Here is a 19,921-nt window from a genome sequence, read left to right on the forward strand (position 1 = left end):
TGCCAAGGCAAAAAAAAAAATGCAAAAGGACAGGGAATGTGGCTCAAGTGCTAGTACACCTGCCTAGAAAACAAAGTCTCCGCGTTCAGTCCTATAACCACCAAAACAAAAGCAGCATTGCCAGACACGAGCCAGGCTTACTCCTGTGATCCTAGCTACCCAAGAGACTGAGATCTGAGAAACTTGGTTTGAAGCCAGCTCAAGCAGAAAATTCCACGTGACACTTAAGTAAATCACCAAAAAGTTGGAAAGAAGTGTGGTTCAAGTGTTAAGCAGAAAAAGCCAAGTAAGACCTCAAGGTCCTGAATTCAAGCCCCAATACCAGGATAAACACACACGCACACAAAGACAGGGTTGCTGGCAGTCTAAAGGAAAATAGGGATGTAAAACAAAAAATTAACAATACTTATTTCAGCACAACTAAGAAAAGTTCTAGACACCATTTTATTTCAAAACAAATCTTCTATCTGCTTTTTTCTGCATGCCAGCTTCTCTTCTTCTGTAAAATACTTGTTTCCAAATTGATGCTATGTAGTTCCTGATAGGTTTACATATTCTCAGTCGCTGAAGGAAAATGAAACACATTGATAATTATGCTCTCTTCAAAAAATCTGTGTGAGAGGGGTTGGGAATGTGGCTTGATGGTAGAGTGCTTGCCTAGCAGTCAGGAAGCCCTGGGTTTGATTTCTCAGTGCCACATAAACAAAAAAAGCTGGAAGTGGCACTGTGGCTAGCCTTGAGGAAAAAGAAGCTCAGGGACAGTGCCCAGGCTCTGAGTTCAAGCCCCAGAACTGGCAATAAAAAAAATCTGTGTGGGATTGATGGACGGTATAATGAGCTTTCCTGCTCTTTCATACCTGCCTAAGCAAGAATGGGGAAGCTTTTCTCTATTTTTACAGTATCAATCACAAGCCGTACATAATTGTCAATACAAGAGTCAGAGTCTGTCCCACCCTGTGGCAAATGATTTTGAGGGCCTTTTACAACCTGCAGGCCACACATTCCCCATCCCTGATAAGTGCGTAAGATCCTGTGATAGGCTCATATTAATCAGCTACTGGTTTTAAGACCAATCACAGATTACTTATAAAGAACCATGTGTGTGGTTGAAAGATTACGTATAGTACAGCAGACAGCTGTGTTGTCTTCTACACCATGAGGTTTTTTTGGGCGGGAGAGGGGAGTTTCAGAGCTTGAACTCAGGCTAGGCACTGTCCCTGAGCTCCTTAACTCAAGGCCAGCACTCTACCACTTTAAGCCACAGCTCCCTTTCTGGTGTTTGAGTGGTTAATTGGAGATAAGAGTCTCATGGCAACTTTTCTACCCAGGCTGGCTTCAAACTGCAGTCCTCAGATCTCAGCCTCCTGAGTAGCTAGGATTACAGCCATGAGCCTGGCAAGATTCTATTTTATGTTAGGTGATCCTTCAGAACCTTGGCAGTCCATGGCAAAATCAGTTTCTAAACATTCTTTTTCTTTATTTGTACTTGTGCTGTTTATATATAAAACACTTTTTCTAAGATGGTATGTATTTGTGCAACAGAAATAAAAGAACAAATGAGGCTTTTCCTTACGTGTCCATCTAACTAAAAATTCAAAATCGCTTTTTTTCTGTGCCTGTACTGAGGCTTGAACTCAGGGCCTCACGCTCTTATGTAGCTTTCTCACTCTACTGCTTGAACCACATTGCCTCCCAGCTATAGTTTGGAGATAAGAATTTCTTAGATTTGTCTACCCAGGCTCTCTGCCAGGGCTGGCTGCAAACCAAGATCCGAAGATCACAGCCTCTTGAGTGGTGAGGACTACACTTGTACCTGCCTAAGTTCAAAATCTTAGAACATAAAATCAGCACTTAACATTGTTTACTGTTCCAGAATGACCACCTTCTAATTATACCATTATTACGAAAAAGATGATCTTGAGGCTTGGATGACTCATGGATTATATGAGAATATTTATTCTGTCAAGTAATAATTTTATCTTTGCTTTGTATTCCAGTGAGGATGTAGATTTAGAACTTCCAAGCACTGAAAATGAGTATGTATCAACTTCAGAAGCTGATGTTGTGGAACCCAAAGTAGTATTTAAAGAGAAAACAGTCACTTCACTTGGATTTGCAGCAGATGGAGTAGCCCCAGTCTTCAAAAAGAGAAAATTAGAAAATGGAAAAGCTAGAAATTTAAGGCAGAGAGGTGGTGATGATCAGTAGTTGCAAAGGCTTTTATATATGTATTGGACAGATTCTGTTTGCTTCAAAAAACTTGGATGCTAAAAATTTAGATTTGTTCTAAATGTATTTTTTGTGGATTAAAATAAATCTTTTTTCATGTGAAATTATTTTTTTTGTTCCTAAATGGAAACATATATCACATTGCATTGTAATACAGTGTATTGTTCAATGTCTAAAAATTGCTAATTATGTAATAATTTAAGATGCTATGTATCTGTTATTTTAAAACATGAAAAAAATAGACCTCTATTCCACTCTTACCCATATGAACCTATTTATCTTGCATTGAAAATGCATTATTTTTACACACAAATATTAACTGTGATCTGAGAAGTAAAAATCAGACCAGAGAAGATTTACAGCCCTGGTGACAGTGGAACTTGAGAATCCTATCAGGTTAAGGTAGAAAATGTGTATATACTGGTTTACCTTACTTAATTTATAGTCAAAGGCCAGAGCAGCTCGGGTACTTCAAATGCAGAGTATAAAATGGAGCAATCACTGGACCAAAGGCAGAAATGCTGATTTGCCCCAGTCAGTGTGGAAAGCAACAAAGCATTACTTAAGCATTAAAGTGTCATACTAGGAATCAGGGATTTAAAGGTGAAAGAAATAGCCCTGTTACCCAGCAGTTCACAGTTCCCCAGTCATTTGATCTTTTTAGCAGCCTTATGTGTAGTGGAAAATCCTTGTAAGGTTTATTTAAATCTATATAGATAAAGGCTTGAACTAAAATAATTAGTAAGGTCTCTAATTTCAGTGAAAGTTTTCAATATTCAACAGTTTAGAAATTTCCCTATTGTTGGTAAGATTTCTTAAAAAGTAGAACTTTAATCTATTTGAGGTAGATATCTCACTTTATTTTTGCATATTCTTAAAGTGATATTTTTCATAAATTGAACAGTATTTAAATTTTGGTAGCAAATATTTGTCTTTTTATGATTACTAGTGAATATGTAATAAAACAGTAGTTTATTAAAAACTTCATGAAAGTAAATGAAATACTGGATTTTTTTTTCTTTTGATACTGACCAGAGTCAATTAGCAACATAGTATTTGGAGATTTGTTTAATTACTTGAGTTTTTATGAGTGAAAGCCTGAACTTTTTCATGAAAAAGTGTTTTATAGGTTGGTTTGCTTGTTTTGGGATAGGTCTGTGTATGCTTGGCTGGCCTCAAACTCAAGGTCCTTCTTTCATAGCCTCCCAGATGCTGGTAGCTGGGATTGAAGGCACATGCTACTGCACTTGAATATTGAATAGTTTGAGGTTGCTCATTTCTCATGTAACTGAGAAGTACATGGTGGGTTCTTTTTTTTTTTTTTTTTTTTGGGTCTGGTCGTGGGGCCTAAACTCAGGGCCTGGGTGCTGTCCCTCAGCTCTTCAACTCAAGGCTAGCACTCTACCACTTGAGCCACAGCGCCACTTCCAGCTTTTTTCTTTTTACTTATACGTGGTGCTGAGGAATCGAACCCAGGGCCTCAGGCATGCAAGGCAAGCGCTCTACCACTGAGCCACCTTCCCAGCCCACATGGTGGGTTCTTAACTCTTCAATTAAATGGATTATAAGTGTAATACTTGCCTACTTTATCTTTTCTCCCTTTTATCAGTGCTGCTGGAAAATCTAGGACCTTGAACATTCTGAGCAAGAACTTAGGCCTATGGGATATATCCTTGGGCCTCTGAACATTTTTTTTTTTTTTTGGTCGGTTGTGGGGCCTGAACTCTGGGCCTGGATGCTGTCCCTCAGCTCTTCAGCTCAAGGCTAGCACTCTACCACTTGAGCCACAGAGCCACTTCCAGATTTTTTCTTTTTGGCTTATGTGGTGCTGAGGAATCGAACCCAGGGCCTCAGGCATGCAAGGCAAGCACTCTACCACTGAGCCACCTTCCCCGCCCCTCTGACACATTTTTAAAACTAGCTCCAGTATCTTTGCAATTACAGTTTTCTCATTAACTTCAAGGTAAATCTTAAACTGAATCTAATTTTCAGGATTACCAGAAAACACTTGATGTTAAACACCAAAATTTTTATATAAAGTCATAAAAGTAGTACCTAACCTGTCAGCTTTGAAAACATAGAATCTATCAGCTTTTGATTTATATGGGTTTTGTCAAAAGTATTTGGTATCAAGATTTTGGGGGGGGGGTGTTGTGGGGCTTGAACTCAGGGCCTGGGCGCTGTCCCTGAGCTTTTTGCAAAGGCTAGTGCTCTACCTCTGAGCCATAGCTCCACTTCTAGTGTTTAGATGGTTAATTGGAGATGAGTCTCACAGCCTTTACTGCCCAGGGTGACTTCAAACTATAATCCTCAGATCTCACTCAGCCTCCGGAGTAAGCTAGGGTTAGAGGCATGAGCCACCAGCGCCAGGCTCCAAGATGATTTCTACTTTTACTTTTCTTTGGGTGGAGGTATTGTATTTGCAGAGCTAGGAATCAGTCCCAGAGCTGTGTGTGTATACATGCATACTGTAACCACTAGGGCTTTACCTGCAGATGGAGTCTCTGTCTATTCTACCCAGGCTGGATATGGACCTTTATTCTGCAAGTCTTTTCTTTTTTGTGCTGGTACTGGGGCTTGAACTCAGGGCCTTAGCTCAAAGCTGGCAACCTACCACTTGAGCCACCTGGTTTTTTGGTGGTCAGTCAGAGATGAGTCTTACAGACTTTCCTTCCTGGGCTGGCTTCAAGCCTCTGTCCTCAGATCTCAGCCTCCTGGTATGATTAAAGGTGTAAGTCAGTGGCACCCAGTTTCTCTTCTAAGTGTTAGCACCCTGGGGAGGTTTACACATGTGAGCCACCAATGCCTGGCCTATATTTTATATATACAGCTTGTACATGTGCTGGCAAATTATAAAGGGAATATGTTTTTATTACAAAAATCCAAATAGTAAAAATAAATAAAACTAGTTGAGCACTGTTGGCACATCCCTGTAATCCTAGCTACTCAAGGGACTGAAATCAGGATAGAGATTTGAATCCAGCCAAGCAGAAAAGTCCATGAGACTGTCTTCCAATTAACCAGCAAAAGCCAGAAGTAGCAGTGTTGCTCAAGTGGTAGAGCACCAGCTTTGTGTGAAAAGCCAGGTGACAATGTGAGACTCTTGAATTCAAGCCCTAGTACTGGTACACATGTGCAACACACACACAAAACCTAAACCCAGAAGTCTCTGGTCCCTCTCCTATGACTACTATGGAGTTTGTCATCCTTGGCTTGAACTCAGGGCTTGGGCAATGTTCCTGAGCTTTTTCAGTTCAAAGCTACTGCTCTACTGTACCATTTCTACCGTGTGTGTGTGTGCGTGTGTGTGATTAATTGTAGATAAAAAATTCTCACAGACTGCTGGGGCTGGCTTTGAACTGTGATCCTCAGATCTCAGCCTACTAAGTAGCTAAGATTACAGGTGTGAGCCACCTGCACCCAGCTTGTGTCTAACTTTCAATGACACTTGGGTCCATGAAGAGCACTCTATTGAAATCATATGCAAAAAATCATGGTCTAGTCAAAAATTTTGTTTTAGTCCATGAACAAATGCAAGTTAATAAGGAAGAAAGTGTGTCTATGTCATAGAATAATTAAAAGAGAAAATACAAAATTAAACTAAAAAAAGGTTTTTTTTGTTTTTCCTAATACAATATAAATTCTGTGAACTATATTAGGAAACAACACATATTTATGTTAAGTAACTATAAACACTATAAGTTCCATAACTAATACAGTTCTATATTTTATATAACTATATAATGTCATATATGGCTATGTAAATAATGATTGCTTATGTACAGTGATCCCTCACCCATCCTGGAAGTTACATTTCACAGTACCTCCCCCCACCCCCAGCCTCCCACCCCTGTGATAGGTAAAAATCCACAAAGTAGCATTATATTTATCTTACTATTTATATATTTTTAAGACTTTATAAACCCTTCCCTCTCTCCTATAAACCTTTCCCACTCTATTAACCTTTCCCGCACTCATTAACATTTTATATGCTCTTAAACTACACTCTTTTTTTTTTTTGTCAGTTGTGGGGCTTGAACTCTGAACCTGAGCGCTGTCCCTCAGCTCTTCAGCTCAAGGCGAGCGCTCTACCACTTGAGCCACAGAGCCACTTCCAGCTTTTTTCTGCTTATGCAGTGCTGAGGTATCGAACCCAGGGCCTCATGCATGCAAGGCAAGCACTCTACCACTGAGCCAACCTCCCAGCCCTCTTTCCACACTCTTAAACCTATATAATTTTAACAACATAAAATTCTATGTGGGTACTCACTAGTGAAGTATACTATAACTTGACGGATGAAGATCATGAATTGCATAGCTGTGCAGTACGGATGGTGATGAAGGTGATGCTGATGAGAGGAATGTACTGCACAGCTAAGAAGAGCATTACAACTTTTGTGAAGGCACCACTTCATCAGGGTCTTCATCAGCCGCCATAAGTGCACGGTGATTTATCAAGGGATGACTCTAGGCCTATTTATATATAAGCTAGTTTGCTTCTTCCTGTCTATTACTTACTGTGTTTTATAGTATGTTTTATAGCATATTTAATTTCTGGTAGAACAAATAGCCTCATCTTTTTCAACATGCTCATAGTTGATACATTAATAACATTTTATCCAATTGTCTTCCCTGTTTCTCCTCCCCCGCCCCGAAATAAAACCTTGTGATTCTGTACTAAACTGAATGAGTTGATGACAATGGTCATCTTCCTAAGAGGCATTGTTTTTGTTGTGGTTTTTCCTTTAATTCTTATGTCTTTCTGAAATTTTGTAGAGGCTTGTAAGTATAGCTCAGTGGTCAAGCACTTACTTAGCTACCAAACATAAGGACCAAGCTTGAATCATTAAAAAGACAGAAAAGTTGTTTCAAGTTTTATAGTTTTCTTCATATAGACTTCCCTATTTCTAAAAATGTAAGCTCCCTGGGGGCAAGAGTTTTTTAATATGTTTTTTATTGTGAAAATACTGTACAGAGGGGTTACAGTTACATGAGCAAGTTAATGAGTCCATTTCTTATCCAGCATTGTTGCCTCCTCCTTTGTTTTTCCCCTCCCATCCCTTCCCTCCCCCCTCCTCAGCTACATACCACCACCATACCCTCTCCCTGCCTAAACTGTAAAGTTCATTTTTTTGACATAGTGTCTTGTACATCTCATTGTAGCAATGGGTTAATCTGTAACCCTATCTAAACATTTTGTTTTTTCCCTTCCCTTCCCTTCCCCTCCCCAAATTATACCAACATCAAATACAGTGAAAACAGGGGTTATACTATGAGGGAGGGACATAGAAAGCAACAAAAAAATCACATGGTACCTTATAAATACGTTAGAAACAATAGCAAAGAAGAAAAGAACCACTTGTGTCCTTTCTGTTTACAGTTTGGTTTGGTGCCCAAGATATAGAAGAGCACTCAGCACATTATAAATACTTACTATTTGTTATATAGATAGCAAATCCAAAAGTCAAGTAATTTTATAATATTGCTAAAGATGTGAGAATCGTAAACTTATGCACTATACTAGTGAAAGTATATTCATGTTGTTTGTTGAATTTTTATAGTTTTAACATCTTAAACAGCGTGCTAACCAAATAAAGACTGTTCTCGCAGAAATAGCTCCTGGGGGGAGGGGAAAGTTGTGCACACACATACATGCATGTGCATGTGCATGTGCATGCACGTACACACCTGCTGATCCTGGGGCTTGAACTCAGGGCCTAGGCACTTGTCCCTGAACTTCTTTGCACAAGGTTAGTACTCTACTACTTGAACCACAAATCCACATGTGACTTTTTATTATTTGGAGATAAAAGTCTCACAGACTTTCCTGCCCCTGTACATCCTCAAATTTTAGCCTCTGGAGTAGCTAGGATTACAGGGATGAGCCACCAGCCCCTTATGAAAACCTGCCAATCCCTAGTCTATAGCCCCACCCACCTCATCTAATCCACACAGCCTATACAGCCATTCTGAAGAGGATTCATTCTAAGATTCCAGGGATACTAAAATGCTGAGATGCTCAAATTCCTTTTATAAAATGGTATCATATTTGCATACAGCCCATATCCTCCAGTATACTTTCAATAATCTCTAGGTTACTTATAATACCTAGTACACTAAATGTTGTGGAAGTAGTTATTACACTGTTTTATTTAGGGACTGACAAGAAAAGAAGTCTGCACATGTTCAGTAAAGACAATTTTTCCTGAATACTTTTGATCATTGGTTGGTTGAGTCTGTGGATGCAAAATCCACACATAAACTGGGTGCCAGTGGCTCACACCTGTAATCCTAGCTACTCAGGAGGCTGAGATCTGAGGATTGTGATTCAAAGCCAGCCCAGGCAGAAAAGACTATGAGACTCTTGTCTCCAACTAAGCACCAGAAGACCAGAAGTGGAGCTGTGGTGGAGCACTAGCCTTGAGCAGAAAAGCTCAGGAACAGTGCCAGGCCCTGAGTTTAAGCCTCACAGGGGACAATATATAGATATAGATATAGATATATAGATATAGATGTATATTCACATATATACGTACATATATATATATATATATCCGCACATAAGATATATAAACTCTATTTCCCTTTTCCTAATTCACTCCAAGGTTAAGTACCAATATACTAACCTAATGCTCCAAACCTGCCAGAGTCAATTTTTGCCATGTCTTGACTTTCCCCTTCATCCTGTCTTCTGCCACTGGTTCAAAACTCAGTACTTCTTTGTAGTTAGCTCCTAGGACCTGGGTGGGGGGTGGGCAGTAAAATTCCCTAGCTTTATTCTTATAGCCTTCTTAATCTATGAGCTTTATCATACCATATGCAATATAAATATGCATTCTTAGAATACAAATGGACAGAACCTCTTTCGAGAACAATTTTTCACACATCAAAATTTAAAATCATGTATTTGTTGACCTTGTAATTTTACATTCAGAAATTTATCTGATACTTTCATGTATTTAAGAGATGACATATGTAAGACATAAATGTAGCACATTTTCTAGCATAAGTTGTGAACAGTAAATTATGCTACATTTACTCTGTAATGCTGTTCCTGTTAGCTCTTTTATTTCTTAGATGACTTGATCTCCAAGATTTGTTGTGAAGTCAGAGAAGCAAGATCCAGAACAGGAAAAGTAGTGCATGCTTAAAGACAGAAATTCTAGTGCCACTCCTTGCCAGTCCCTATTCTTTCTAGTAGCTGTAAAGCCTCAGGCAATTTACTCCATCTCCCTGTGCCTCAGGTGTTTTGTTTTGTTTTGCTTTGTAAGGCAGTAGGTGTGTTTACATCCTAGTCACGTATTAAAGAATAAAGGAGTCAATATGCTTATAAAACACGTGGGACAAGGCCTATCATAGAGTAACAACTCAGTCAGTATTGTTTATATTTAAACTATATGCTGAGCCTATATATGCTCTTTCTTGGCTTTTTTGCTCAAGGCTAGTGCTCTCCCTCTTGAGCCTCATCTCCATTTCTGACTTTTTGGAGATAAGAGTCTCATGAACTTTTCTCCTCACACTGATTTAATCATTGATCCTCAGATCTCAGCCTCCTAAGGAGCTAGGATTATAGGTGAGAGCCACTCGTTTGCATTTCCTTTATGGCTAGAGAGATGTTGAGCATTTCTTCATTTGTCTATTGGCCATTATTACATCTGAAAAAAAATCTCTTTAGTTCATTAGCTCATTTATTAATTGGGTTGTTGGTTTTTTAAGGGTTTAAAATTTTCAGTTATCTGTGAAGGATTGACCCTACCCTATTGACCCACGCCCATGCAGGCACCAGGCAAAATCCCAGGTTTGTGGGAACCTGTTTGATGTGCTGGCAGGGCAATCCTCCTAAGCCCAGCTGTAAACATCCCATTGTGAGCCCAGCTGAAAGGCTCCCACCTCCCTTGACCTGGTGCTTTTTCATTTACCTCTGCTTCCTTGTTCAGACCTCATACAGCTAAGCTCCTGTCCCAACTCTCTGGCACAACCTCCAAACCCCTCTCTGTTGAGCTAAACAGTCCTGGCCGGTTGATGATCGAGTTCAGCCTATTCCTTTTCTGTTCTCCTCCATTTTCCCAACATGTGGTGCTGAAACCCGAGAGAGGAAAAGTGCCAGGAGTAACTGGGTGCCCTCTGCTGAGAGGCCACCGCCTCATTGCCACCTCTCGTTGGAGCCTTTCTGCTACCTTCCTCCTCCTTCCAAGGCCTTTCTCCATCCGGAGCAGAGCCTGCCGAGCTTACTTTGGGCTAAACAGCCACCTGAAGACCTCGTGGCCTTTGCCTACATAAGCTGTGCATGCCTCGTGGACGGCCACCGGCTTGAGGTAGTATTGGCCCCCTGTGAAACCCAGAAAAGGCCTTATCTCTCCCCTGGGACTCTTCATCATTTGATCGATTCCACCCACCACCTAAAAGCCTTCAGGACAAGGTAACCAGCCTAGTCTGTGGTGTAGGTGCCCCGACCTGAACCCCAGGACTCTCTCCCTCCCTTCCTGTCTGTGGGCTCCCAGAGTCTTCTGGAGTCTCTCCCTTCCTCACCCGTTGACACCCTTTCATTAGAACCTTTGGAGACACCCTCTCCTAAATATCCTTCCGTTTGCCTTCCCAAAGCATCAGGGACACCTGGAACAGTGGGACAGGCTCCATTGTCCTCCCAAATTTTCCAAGCTGTCTCCTAGAGACATCCCATTGGCATGCCTGTGGCCTAATCTTAAGACTCGGGGCTGACTGCTTTACAGTCAAAAAAAACCTGGCTTGTTTGTCTACTGAAATCTGCTCTCACTACTATGGCCAGCATTGGCCTAAATTTGGAATCTTCCGTTTTACTCTTACTGATTTAACCAATTCTCCAAAGAAAAGGTGAAGAATCCGAGTTCCCTTTTCTGACCTCCACTCCAGAGACCCGCCCCTCCCCCGCTCATCCTGTCTGTCCACCAAGTCCTTCTCTGACCTCCATCCAGAGGCCCCACCCCAACCCCGCTCTCCTGCCTCGCTCACCAAGGCCTTCTGTGTAAGCCTCCCAACCACCTCCTCTAGAAAAGTAACTCCTTATCTTGTAGCAGCTCAGTCTGTCTCTCTTTTCTTTGATGACCTCCAGCACCTAAGAGCCTTTTCTCCTTCCTTGCTCTTCTAACTACACTCTTATTTGCAGTTGGTCCAGATTCTCTAGGGTAAAACTGTCTGCTTCAAGCAAACAATGCCTGCTGACCTCTGTCCCCCGGCCTGCCTGCCTGTGTAGCATAGGCCTCCACAGGTAAAACAACAAGCTAACAGCCCTGCTTAAACTCCCTCTAAACAAACCCCTCCAAACGTATACATTTCTCAACCCCCTTCTATGGCTAATACACCTTCTTCCCCTCCAGGCCCTAAATAAATGGGCCTCTGCTCTGCCTCTTTCGTTAATCTGTCACTGACAGTGGCTGGCTGGCAAACACACTGAGGCCAGCTTCTCTCTTTTACTGCTCTCTCCCTTTCCCACGCAAAAATCCCATAAGAAAAACAAACCAGTCCTTTTTGACTCAGACAATCCTTTTCGCTTTCCTGAATCCACTCACTTCAAAATCTGGATTCTTAATTTCTCCTCTAGGAGGCTGCAGAAGAGACATCCCTCCCCCTCTCACCTCTTCCAATAGCTCTCGCTATCCAATTATTCAAATATTCACTTTTCAGTACCTTCATTATGCCATGTCCTCCCCTTAAATGTCTTTGGGTTAGAAGTGCTGCCTCTTCCCCTTACAAACTGGTTTGGCCAACCCCCTCCCCCAATTCTCTCTGTAGGCCCTGGAAGCTGACACCTAGGAAGAGACAAAGGCCACATAATGGGTTTTTCTACAATCCCTCACTCTTCCACCAACCTTCTCTTCTTCACTCTTTTAAGTGTTAAAATATTCAATTCATATACTAATGTGCCTCATCACCAAAACTGATTTAAATGTTTTCTGTTCTTGTTATGTTTATTTAAGCATGGAAATTCTGTTAAATTCTGTTTGTCAAAATTTGCCTTGTATTTTGTTTGGTATTGCCCACTTTTCCTGACATTGACCACATAGTTTTATCATATTGGGCAAAATAATATCACTTTGCCACTGGAATTCCAAAAAACTTACATCCAATTTTCCTTTAAAAAACCTGAGCACCGGGCTGGGGAGGTGGCTCAGTGGTAGAGTGCTTGCCTTGCATGCATGAGGCCCTGAGTTTGATTCCTCAGCACCACATAAACAAAAAGAAAAAAGCCGGAAGTGGTGCTGTGGCTCAAGTGGTAGAGCACTAGCCTTGAGCTGAAGAGCTGAGGGAGAGCGCCCAGGCCCAGAGTTCAGGCCCCACGACTGACAAAAAAAAAACAACAAAACAAAAAACCTGAGCACCTTAAAACTTTTGTTTAAATGTGTATGTGTGTGTGTGTGTGTGTGTGTGTGTGTGTGTGTGTGTGTGAACATGTTCAACATAGTTTCATAGTAATATATAAAAACTGTCATTCTGGTGTAGAATGGTAATCTTTTTCTATTCTTTGGTAAAATTTGTATTCCTTGACTGCAATTGTAAATCTTGTATCAAAGGAGTTAATTATCAAGCATGCTGTTTGTTAAAAGGAAACATCTTTATCAAGGGTAGTAGTAAAAGGAATAAGACCCATCTCAAATTCTAGCTAGCTGTGATAAAAAAAACATCAGTAAGGAGATAAGACTTGTCTAAAAATGTTTGTTCCAAATATTTGTTTCTGCCCCCAGAAAGTTCGAATGTAGCAGATGGTATGAGTATGCCTTAAAAGACAGACAGAGCTTATGAGTAAAGTTGGTAAGTAATTGTTGACTGTGATTTACATTAAAACCAGCATGTCATTCTTCCTGTCTATCTAAAGTCAAGTGTCTTTAAGCAGTCTTTGTAGAAATTTATAAGCAACCCAGCAGGGGATTTGACAATCCATCAGAGGGACACAGTCTAGCCCAGATCCTGCCTGGACTATCCTGACTACCTCCATCAGGGTAGAAATAGCCTAGACTCCTGCCTGACTCCATCTGGCTATGTTGTTATGCTGTTGAAACAGATGCAAGCCAGTAGATCATCTTGTGAACTTTGGTTATCAGTTTTCCAGGCAGCCAAACTATACTATATCTATGCTAAAACTCTCATCCCATCTATTGAGTTTTGTCATTGCAGAGTATTTGTTGGTCAATTCTTGACAGGGTGCAAGTAAGCTCTACTTGTTCCCATTGATCTTGTTGCTTTAGGGTTTTTGTGGCAAAGATTGCAATTCAAAACCAACCCAGGCAGAAAATCCCCTGAGACTCCATCTCCCAACTAGACAGCAAAGAGCCAGGGTGGAAGCATGGCTCAAAAATGAACCAGCCAAATGCTAAAAGTGGCCCTGTGACTCAAAGTGGTAGGGCACTAGCCTCAAAAAGAAGCGCTCAGGGAAAGTGTCCAGGCCTTGAGTTCAAAGCCTATAAGTGCCAACTGGGACAAGTTATCCCAGCAAGCGCCTAGACCTCCAGGACAAAGTGGAGAAGAGTAAGAGGAGATGCTGTCACATCAGCCATTTTGTGCCTGTCCTTTCAAAATTAACCAGAGCCAGGATGTCAATAGAAATAAGTTGAGAAGCTTTACCATCTAATGTCTAACTTCTAACTGGACAGGAATTTACATTCTTGCCTTTGTTACCTGCTATTTATAGGAAATGACCAAGGTGTCTTACCAGGCCCTTAACCACTCCAATCCAGCCCTAGCTTCTGACTGGTTATGGGCTCATGCTGCAAATGGAACTTTTCTGGCTTGTGCCCAGGATATGCTTTCCTGTGTCATTCATATCAACCAGTCCTGCCACCTTATCAGCCTTTTGCCTGATCTCATCTTTTTCAAGTTTCTCTTTAAGAAGATAACAGCCCTCACTCAGGACCTGGGAGCAAGTCAAGGCCACCCTATTACTGCAGACAACCAGAGGCCTCCCTTACACTGCCCTACCCAGCACAGACCTGGATCCTGAAGACTTCAGCCGCAGTAACTCCTCAACTCCCCCATGCCAGCAGGAAGCAGCCAGAAAAGACCACGATGTCCCTCCACCTTTTATTTATTTATTTAATTGTGAAAATACTGTACAGTGGGGTTACAATTACATAGGCAAGATGAGTACATTTCTTATCAAGCATTGTAGCCTCCTCCTTTGTTTCCCCTTCCCATCCCTTCCCATCCTCCCCCGCCCCGTCCCCCCACCTAATCTCCCCTTCCCCCCCCCCACCAAAGTTGTAAAGTTCATTTTCAACATAAAGACTTGTACATCTCATTGTTGCACTGGGTCCACCTGTATCCCTATTTAAACGATTTGTTTTTCCCTTCCCCTCCACAAATTATACCAACATCAAATACAGTGAAAGCAGGGGTTATACTGTGGGGGAGGGACATACAAAGGAACAAAGAAATAATCTTATAAATGTGTTAGAAACAATCACATGAAAAAAAACATTTGAATACATATCTTAGGGTTCAATTCCCTAACATCACCTTATCTGACCTTTTCTGCTTGACTCACACATATACTAGATATTGCAAATAAGGGAAACCATGGGACCTATGTTTCTTTGGGCCTGGCTTACTTCACTTAATATCATTTTTTTCCAAGCCTTTCCATTTCCTAACAAATGGGGCAATGTCATTCTTCCTGATGGAGGCATAGAATTCCATTGTGTATATATACCACATTTTCTTGATCCATTCATCTACTGAGGGGCATTTGGGTTGGTTCCGTATCTTAGCTATAGTGATGCTGCAATAAACATAGTCATGCTGGTAGCTTTAGTGTGGTCTTGTTTGTAAAAGTGGGATTGCTGGGTCATAGGGGAGCTCTATGTGGAGTCTTTTGGTCCCTCCACCTTTTATACTCCTTCAGGGTTCCAAATGATGGAGAATCTGCTTTATTTTCATAACTCCATGCTACTCCCTTCTCTGCCCAATTCTTTTTATGTATCCAAAGATCCTATATAAAGGACTTGGCTCTTCCCTCTTGGCCCGATCATTTCATGTATCTAAAGATGGAATATGAAGGATTGACCCCACTCTACTGTCCCAGGCCCATACAGGCACCAGGGAAAATCCCAGGTATGTGGGAACTTGTTTGATGTGCAGGCAGGGCAATCCTAAGCCCAGCTGTAGACATCCCATTGTGGGCCCAACTGAAAAGCTCCCACCTTCCTTGACCTGGTGGCTTTTTCATTAACCTCTGCCTCCTTGCTCAGACCTCATATAAAAACCCAGCTCCTGTCCCAACTTTCCCTCACAGCCTTCAAATCCACAGGAAGGTCTGTGCCCCTCACTGTTCCTCAGTAAATAGCCCTCATCTGTTGACAATCAAGTCCAGCCTATTCCTTTTCCATTCTCCTCCATTTCCACAACAATCTGTTTATGCTGGATATTAAGCCATTATCTGATGTGCAGCTGGCAAAAATCTTCTCCTCTTTTGAATGCTGTCTTTTTTGCTTGTTAGCTATGTCTTTTGCCATGCAGAAACTTTTTAGCTTGATGCAGTCCATTTTATCAGGTCTTTCATTTGCTATGCTTCTGGATTTTTACTCATATCTGGCCCTAAAAGAAATGCAAATCAAAACACAGATTCTGCCAGGCACAGGTGGCTCACACCTAGAGGCTGAGATATGAGGATCACCCCTCAAAGCCAGCCCAGGCAGGAAAGTCCATGAGACTCTTATCTCCAATTAACCACCAGAAAACCAGAAGTGATGCTGTGTCTCAAGTGGTAGAGCACTCGCCTTGAGCTGAAGAGCTCAGGGACAGTGCCCACGCCCAGAGTTCAAGCCCCAACACTAACAAAACAACAACAAAAATTTAAAAAATTGAGATTCTATTTAGCCCCAGTTAGAATGGCATTATCAGGAAAACTAACAATAACAGATGTTGGTAAGGATGAAGCTCCAAAAGACCCCTAATACACTGTTGATGGGGATGTAAACTTGTTCAACCACTATGGAAAGCAGTTTAGAGGTTCCTCAAAAAATTGTTTACCCTATGTTTCAGAATTCCACTCCAAAAGATTACAAACCAAGATACAGTAAAGCCACCAGCACAACCATTTTATTGCATCACTATTCACCATAACCAAAGTATGAAATCAGCCCAAATGCCCCTCAATGGATGAATGGATTGAAAAAATGTGGTGCATTCATCCATTAGAATGGTACTGTACCATTTGAAAAGAAATGGAAGTCTTGTTAAAAATTATGCAAAGTGAAGCCAGGCCCAGAGAAAGAAAGGATGTATATCCTTCTGGTATTTTGCAAGCTACTAGATTTAGGTTACAGACTCATAAATATGTTGGATGCTATGCAAGTATATACAAATATTAACTGGAAAGTATTCATTAAAATACAGTAGAGGGCTGGGAAGGTGGCTCAGTGGTAGAGCGCTTGCCTTGCATGCATGAGGCCCTGGGTTTGATTCCTCAGCACCACATAAGCAAAAAGAAAAAAAGCCAGAAGTGGCGCTGTGGCTCAAGTGGTGAGTGCTAGCCTTAAGCTGAAGAGCTGAGGGACAGCACCCAGGCCCAGAGTTCAGGCCTCAGGACAGGACCCCCCACCCCAAAATAAATAAATAAATAAATAAAATACAGTAGATTCAAGAGAGATCTCAAATAATGTAATGCAGAAATGCAGAATCGAGGTTCAACAAATAAAACACCAAGAAGCAGGTACTCAAAAGCGGTAGGAAGGCTGGGAATGTGGTTTAGTGGGTAAGTGCCTGCCTAGCATCCATGAAGCCCTGGCTTCAATTCCTCAATACTACACAAAAAAAGCCAGAAGTGGCACTGTGGCTTAAGTGGTAGAGTGTTAGCCTTGAACAAAAAAAAGCTCAGGGATAGTGCCCAGGCTCTGAGTTCAAGCCCCAGAACTGGCAAAAAAAAAAAAAAAAAGAAAAAGAAAAAGAAAAAAAAGGAGGGGGGGAGGTAGGAGGAGGTCAAGGGGAGAAGGGATGGACAAAGAGAAGAGGGAAAGAATGCAGTCAAGAATCCAATGTAGCCGGGCGCTGGTGGCTCACGCCTGTAATCCTAGCTACTCAGGAGGCTGAGATCTGAGGATCGCGGTTCAAAGCCAGCCCGGGCAGGAGAGACTGTAAGACTCTTATCTCCAATAAACCACCAGAAAACCGGAAGTGGCGCTGTAGCTCAAGTGGTAGAGAGCTCGCCTTGAGCTGAAGAGCTGAAGGACAGCGCCCAGGCCCAGAGTTCAAGCCCCACGACCGACAAAAAAAAAAAAAAAAACAACAAAAAAAAAGAATCCAATGTATATCTCACAAATTTAAGAAGAGTGAGAGAAGGGGAAGGATAGGTGAGAATATTGAAAGGGTGACATTGATCATGATATATTATATTCATAAACCACTCTGTTAAATGGCAACTTCTTTGTTGTTTTTTTGGGGGGGGTCCAGTCATGGTGCCTGAACTCTGGGCCTGGGCGCTGTCCCTCAGCTCTTCAGCTCAAGGCTAGCACTCTACCACTTGAGCAACAGCGCCACTTCCAGCTTTTTTCTTTTTGCTTATGTGGTGCTGAGGAATCGAACCCAGGGCCTCTGGCATGGCATGCACTCTACCACTGAGCCACCTTCCCAGCCCCCAAATGGCAACTTCTTTATACAACTTAAAAGATTAAAATTTAACTAAAAATTGGTTTATATGATAGTCCTTTAAAGCTCTCTTTAATAATGAAATGCAAGTTGCAGTTGAATAAAGTATGTGAAGAAGAGACCCAGATGAATTTCAAGTGTCGAACATTATTAAAATTATGAATATATGCTTTTTCCCCCTTGGGAATGGATCAACAGTTTTTCCTAAATCCTTAACAAGATACACAATTCCTACCCAAGTAAAACCATTTTAAAACAGCATTATTGTAACTTAACTTCAGTCTCGGGGCTGGGAAGGTGGCTCAGTAGTAGAGCGCTTGCCTTGCATGCATGAGGCCCTGGGTTTGATTCCTTAGCACCACATAAGCAAAAAGGAAAAAAAAGCCAGAAATGACGCTGTGGCTCAAGTGGTAGAGCACTAGCCTTGAGCTGAAGAGCTAAGGGACAGCGCCCAGGCCCGGAGTTCAGGCCCCACGACTGGACCCAAAAAAAAACTTCAGCCTCATCCTCCTATTTAGACAAGCTAATGGCTAAGTTAGTTTCTACTTTACCCTTTTGGAACCCTTAATGCCACTTCCAATTTTAATTTGCAATAATTTGGGTTCTTTGAACTCTTCAGACAACAAGCACACAGATACAAGGTAATGAAGGTCATCCTAAAGAACTTTCTTGCCAAGGAGGATTTTAACTTACGGTGTCACTGCACAATCAAGAGGATTTCAACACTTGTTGTGTCACTGTATGCACAATTTACACATATTTAACAGAATTGGTGAATTAAAAAGGTCAGGAAACCCGAGTATCAGAACCAGTTTTATTTGTAACTATCCACAAATCACTTAACAATAAAACAATGGCTAACATCTATTCCCTAATTCACAAATATATCACAAAACAAACTATTCCCAAGAAAACCTCACTGTAAATACAGGTATTAGTCATTATTATCATAGACTCCAACTCAAAAGGTTGAGAATGACAAACAGGAGAATCTCTCAAGTTGCAGACTTTACTCAAAGATGAGTAATCTGGTTAACACAAATTCACATTTTCAACTGTACTGGAACAAAAGGCCAGGCTAGGAATGTAACTCAATGGTTTGTCTCACATGAGGCCATTTTTAACCCTAGTACCTCTCTCACACACACACACCCCCAAACACACACACCTGGAGGAGTTAGCCTGTTATACAATAAATATTAGAAAGATAACACTAACTGGGTATAGAAAGTATCTACTTCATAAACATCTAGACACTTACCATTCACATGTAACATGAAAGAATTATGAAGTACATTTCTTATTTCTACTTAAGAAGTAAACATAGGGGCTGGGAAGGTGGCTCAGTGGTAGAGCGCTTGCCTTGCATGCATGAGGCCCTGGGTTCGATTCCTCAGCACCACATAAGTAAAAAGAAAAAAGCTGGAAGTGGCGCTGTGGCTCAAGTGGTTAAGCGCGCTAGCCTTGAGCTGGAGAGCTGAGGGACAGCGCCCAGGCACAGAGTTCAGGCCCCATAACTGGACCCCAAAAAAAAAAAAGAAGTAAACATATTTTCCTCCATCTAAACAATGTCAGTTTTATGGCATGTAGTATCTATAGACTTTCCCTTACAGTAATAGAAAAATAAATACCTCTTAGAGAAACACTAAATGTAATTCACAAAGAAACATGGGACACATACAAATACCATAGTAAAATAGACATTTAAATCACTACTAGAAAAGTATTTTAGAAGAAATATTTTTATTATGCCATCATACCATTATGTTCTTTAACTGTTAACTTTTAATACAAAGCTACTCAAGTGACAATGAATAACGTTAACCACATAAATAAAAAGTTAAGAACAGCCAGCCATGGTGCTACATGCCTGTAACATTAGCATTCATTCAGGAGGTAAAGACAGGAGAATTATGAGTTCAAGCCAGTCTGGGGCACAGTCTCAAAAATGCAAAACATACTTTTATTTAAAGGACAAAATGTCAACGCTACACAAAATAATGTGTACACCACTTACAATGTTAAAGTTCTCTCTGGCACTTAATTTTATAATTGAGACATATGAATACTGATCTCAATA

The 19,921-nt window shown here is 41.2% G+C and overlaps 1 protein-coding gene across 2 annotated transcripts in view; it reads left to right on the forward strand.

Moving 5' to 3' along the window:
* Positions 1-19,877, forward strand: part of Wbp4 (WW domain binding protein 4) — a 37,643-nt gene extending 17,766 nt beyond the window's left edge. Inside the window, exons 10-12 of one of the 2 annotated variants that reach the window (XM_042685656.1) lie at positions 1,998-2,219; positions 18,752-18,759; positions 19,863-19,877. In XM_042685656.1, coding sequence (XP_042541590.1) covers positions 1,998-2,208 — 211 coding nt within the window. In that variant the 3' untranslated portion in view covers positions 2,209-2,219; positions 18,752-18,759; positions 19,863-19,877. Of the gene's footprint in view, positions 1-1,997; positions 3,232-18,751; positions 18,760-19,862 lie in introns of those variants that run through there. The other variant, XM_042685655.1, reaches the window with a different exon arrangement.
* Positions 19,878-19,921: the final 44 nt, after the last annotated feature.

This window comes from Dipodomys spectabilis, unplaced genomic scaffold, assembly GCF_019054845.1.
Source record: "Dipodomys spectabilis isolate Male_0828 unplaced genomic scaffold, ASM1905484v1 ptg000095l, whole genome shotgun sequence".
NCBI lineage: Eukaryota > Metazoa > Chordata > Mammalia > Rodentia > Heteromyidae > Dipodomys > Dipodomys spectabilis.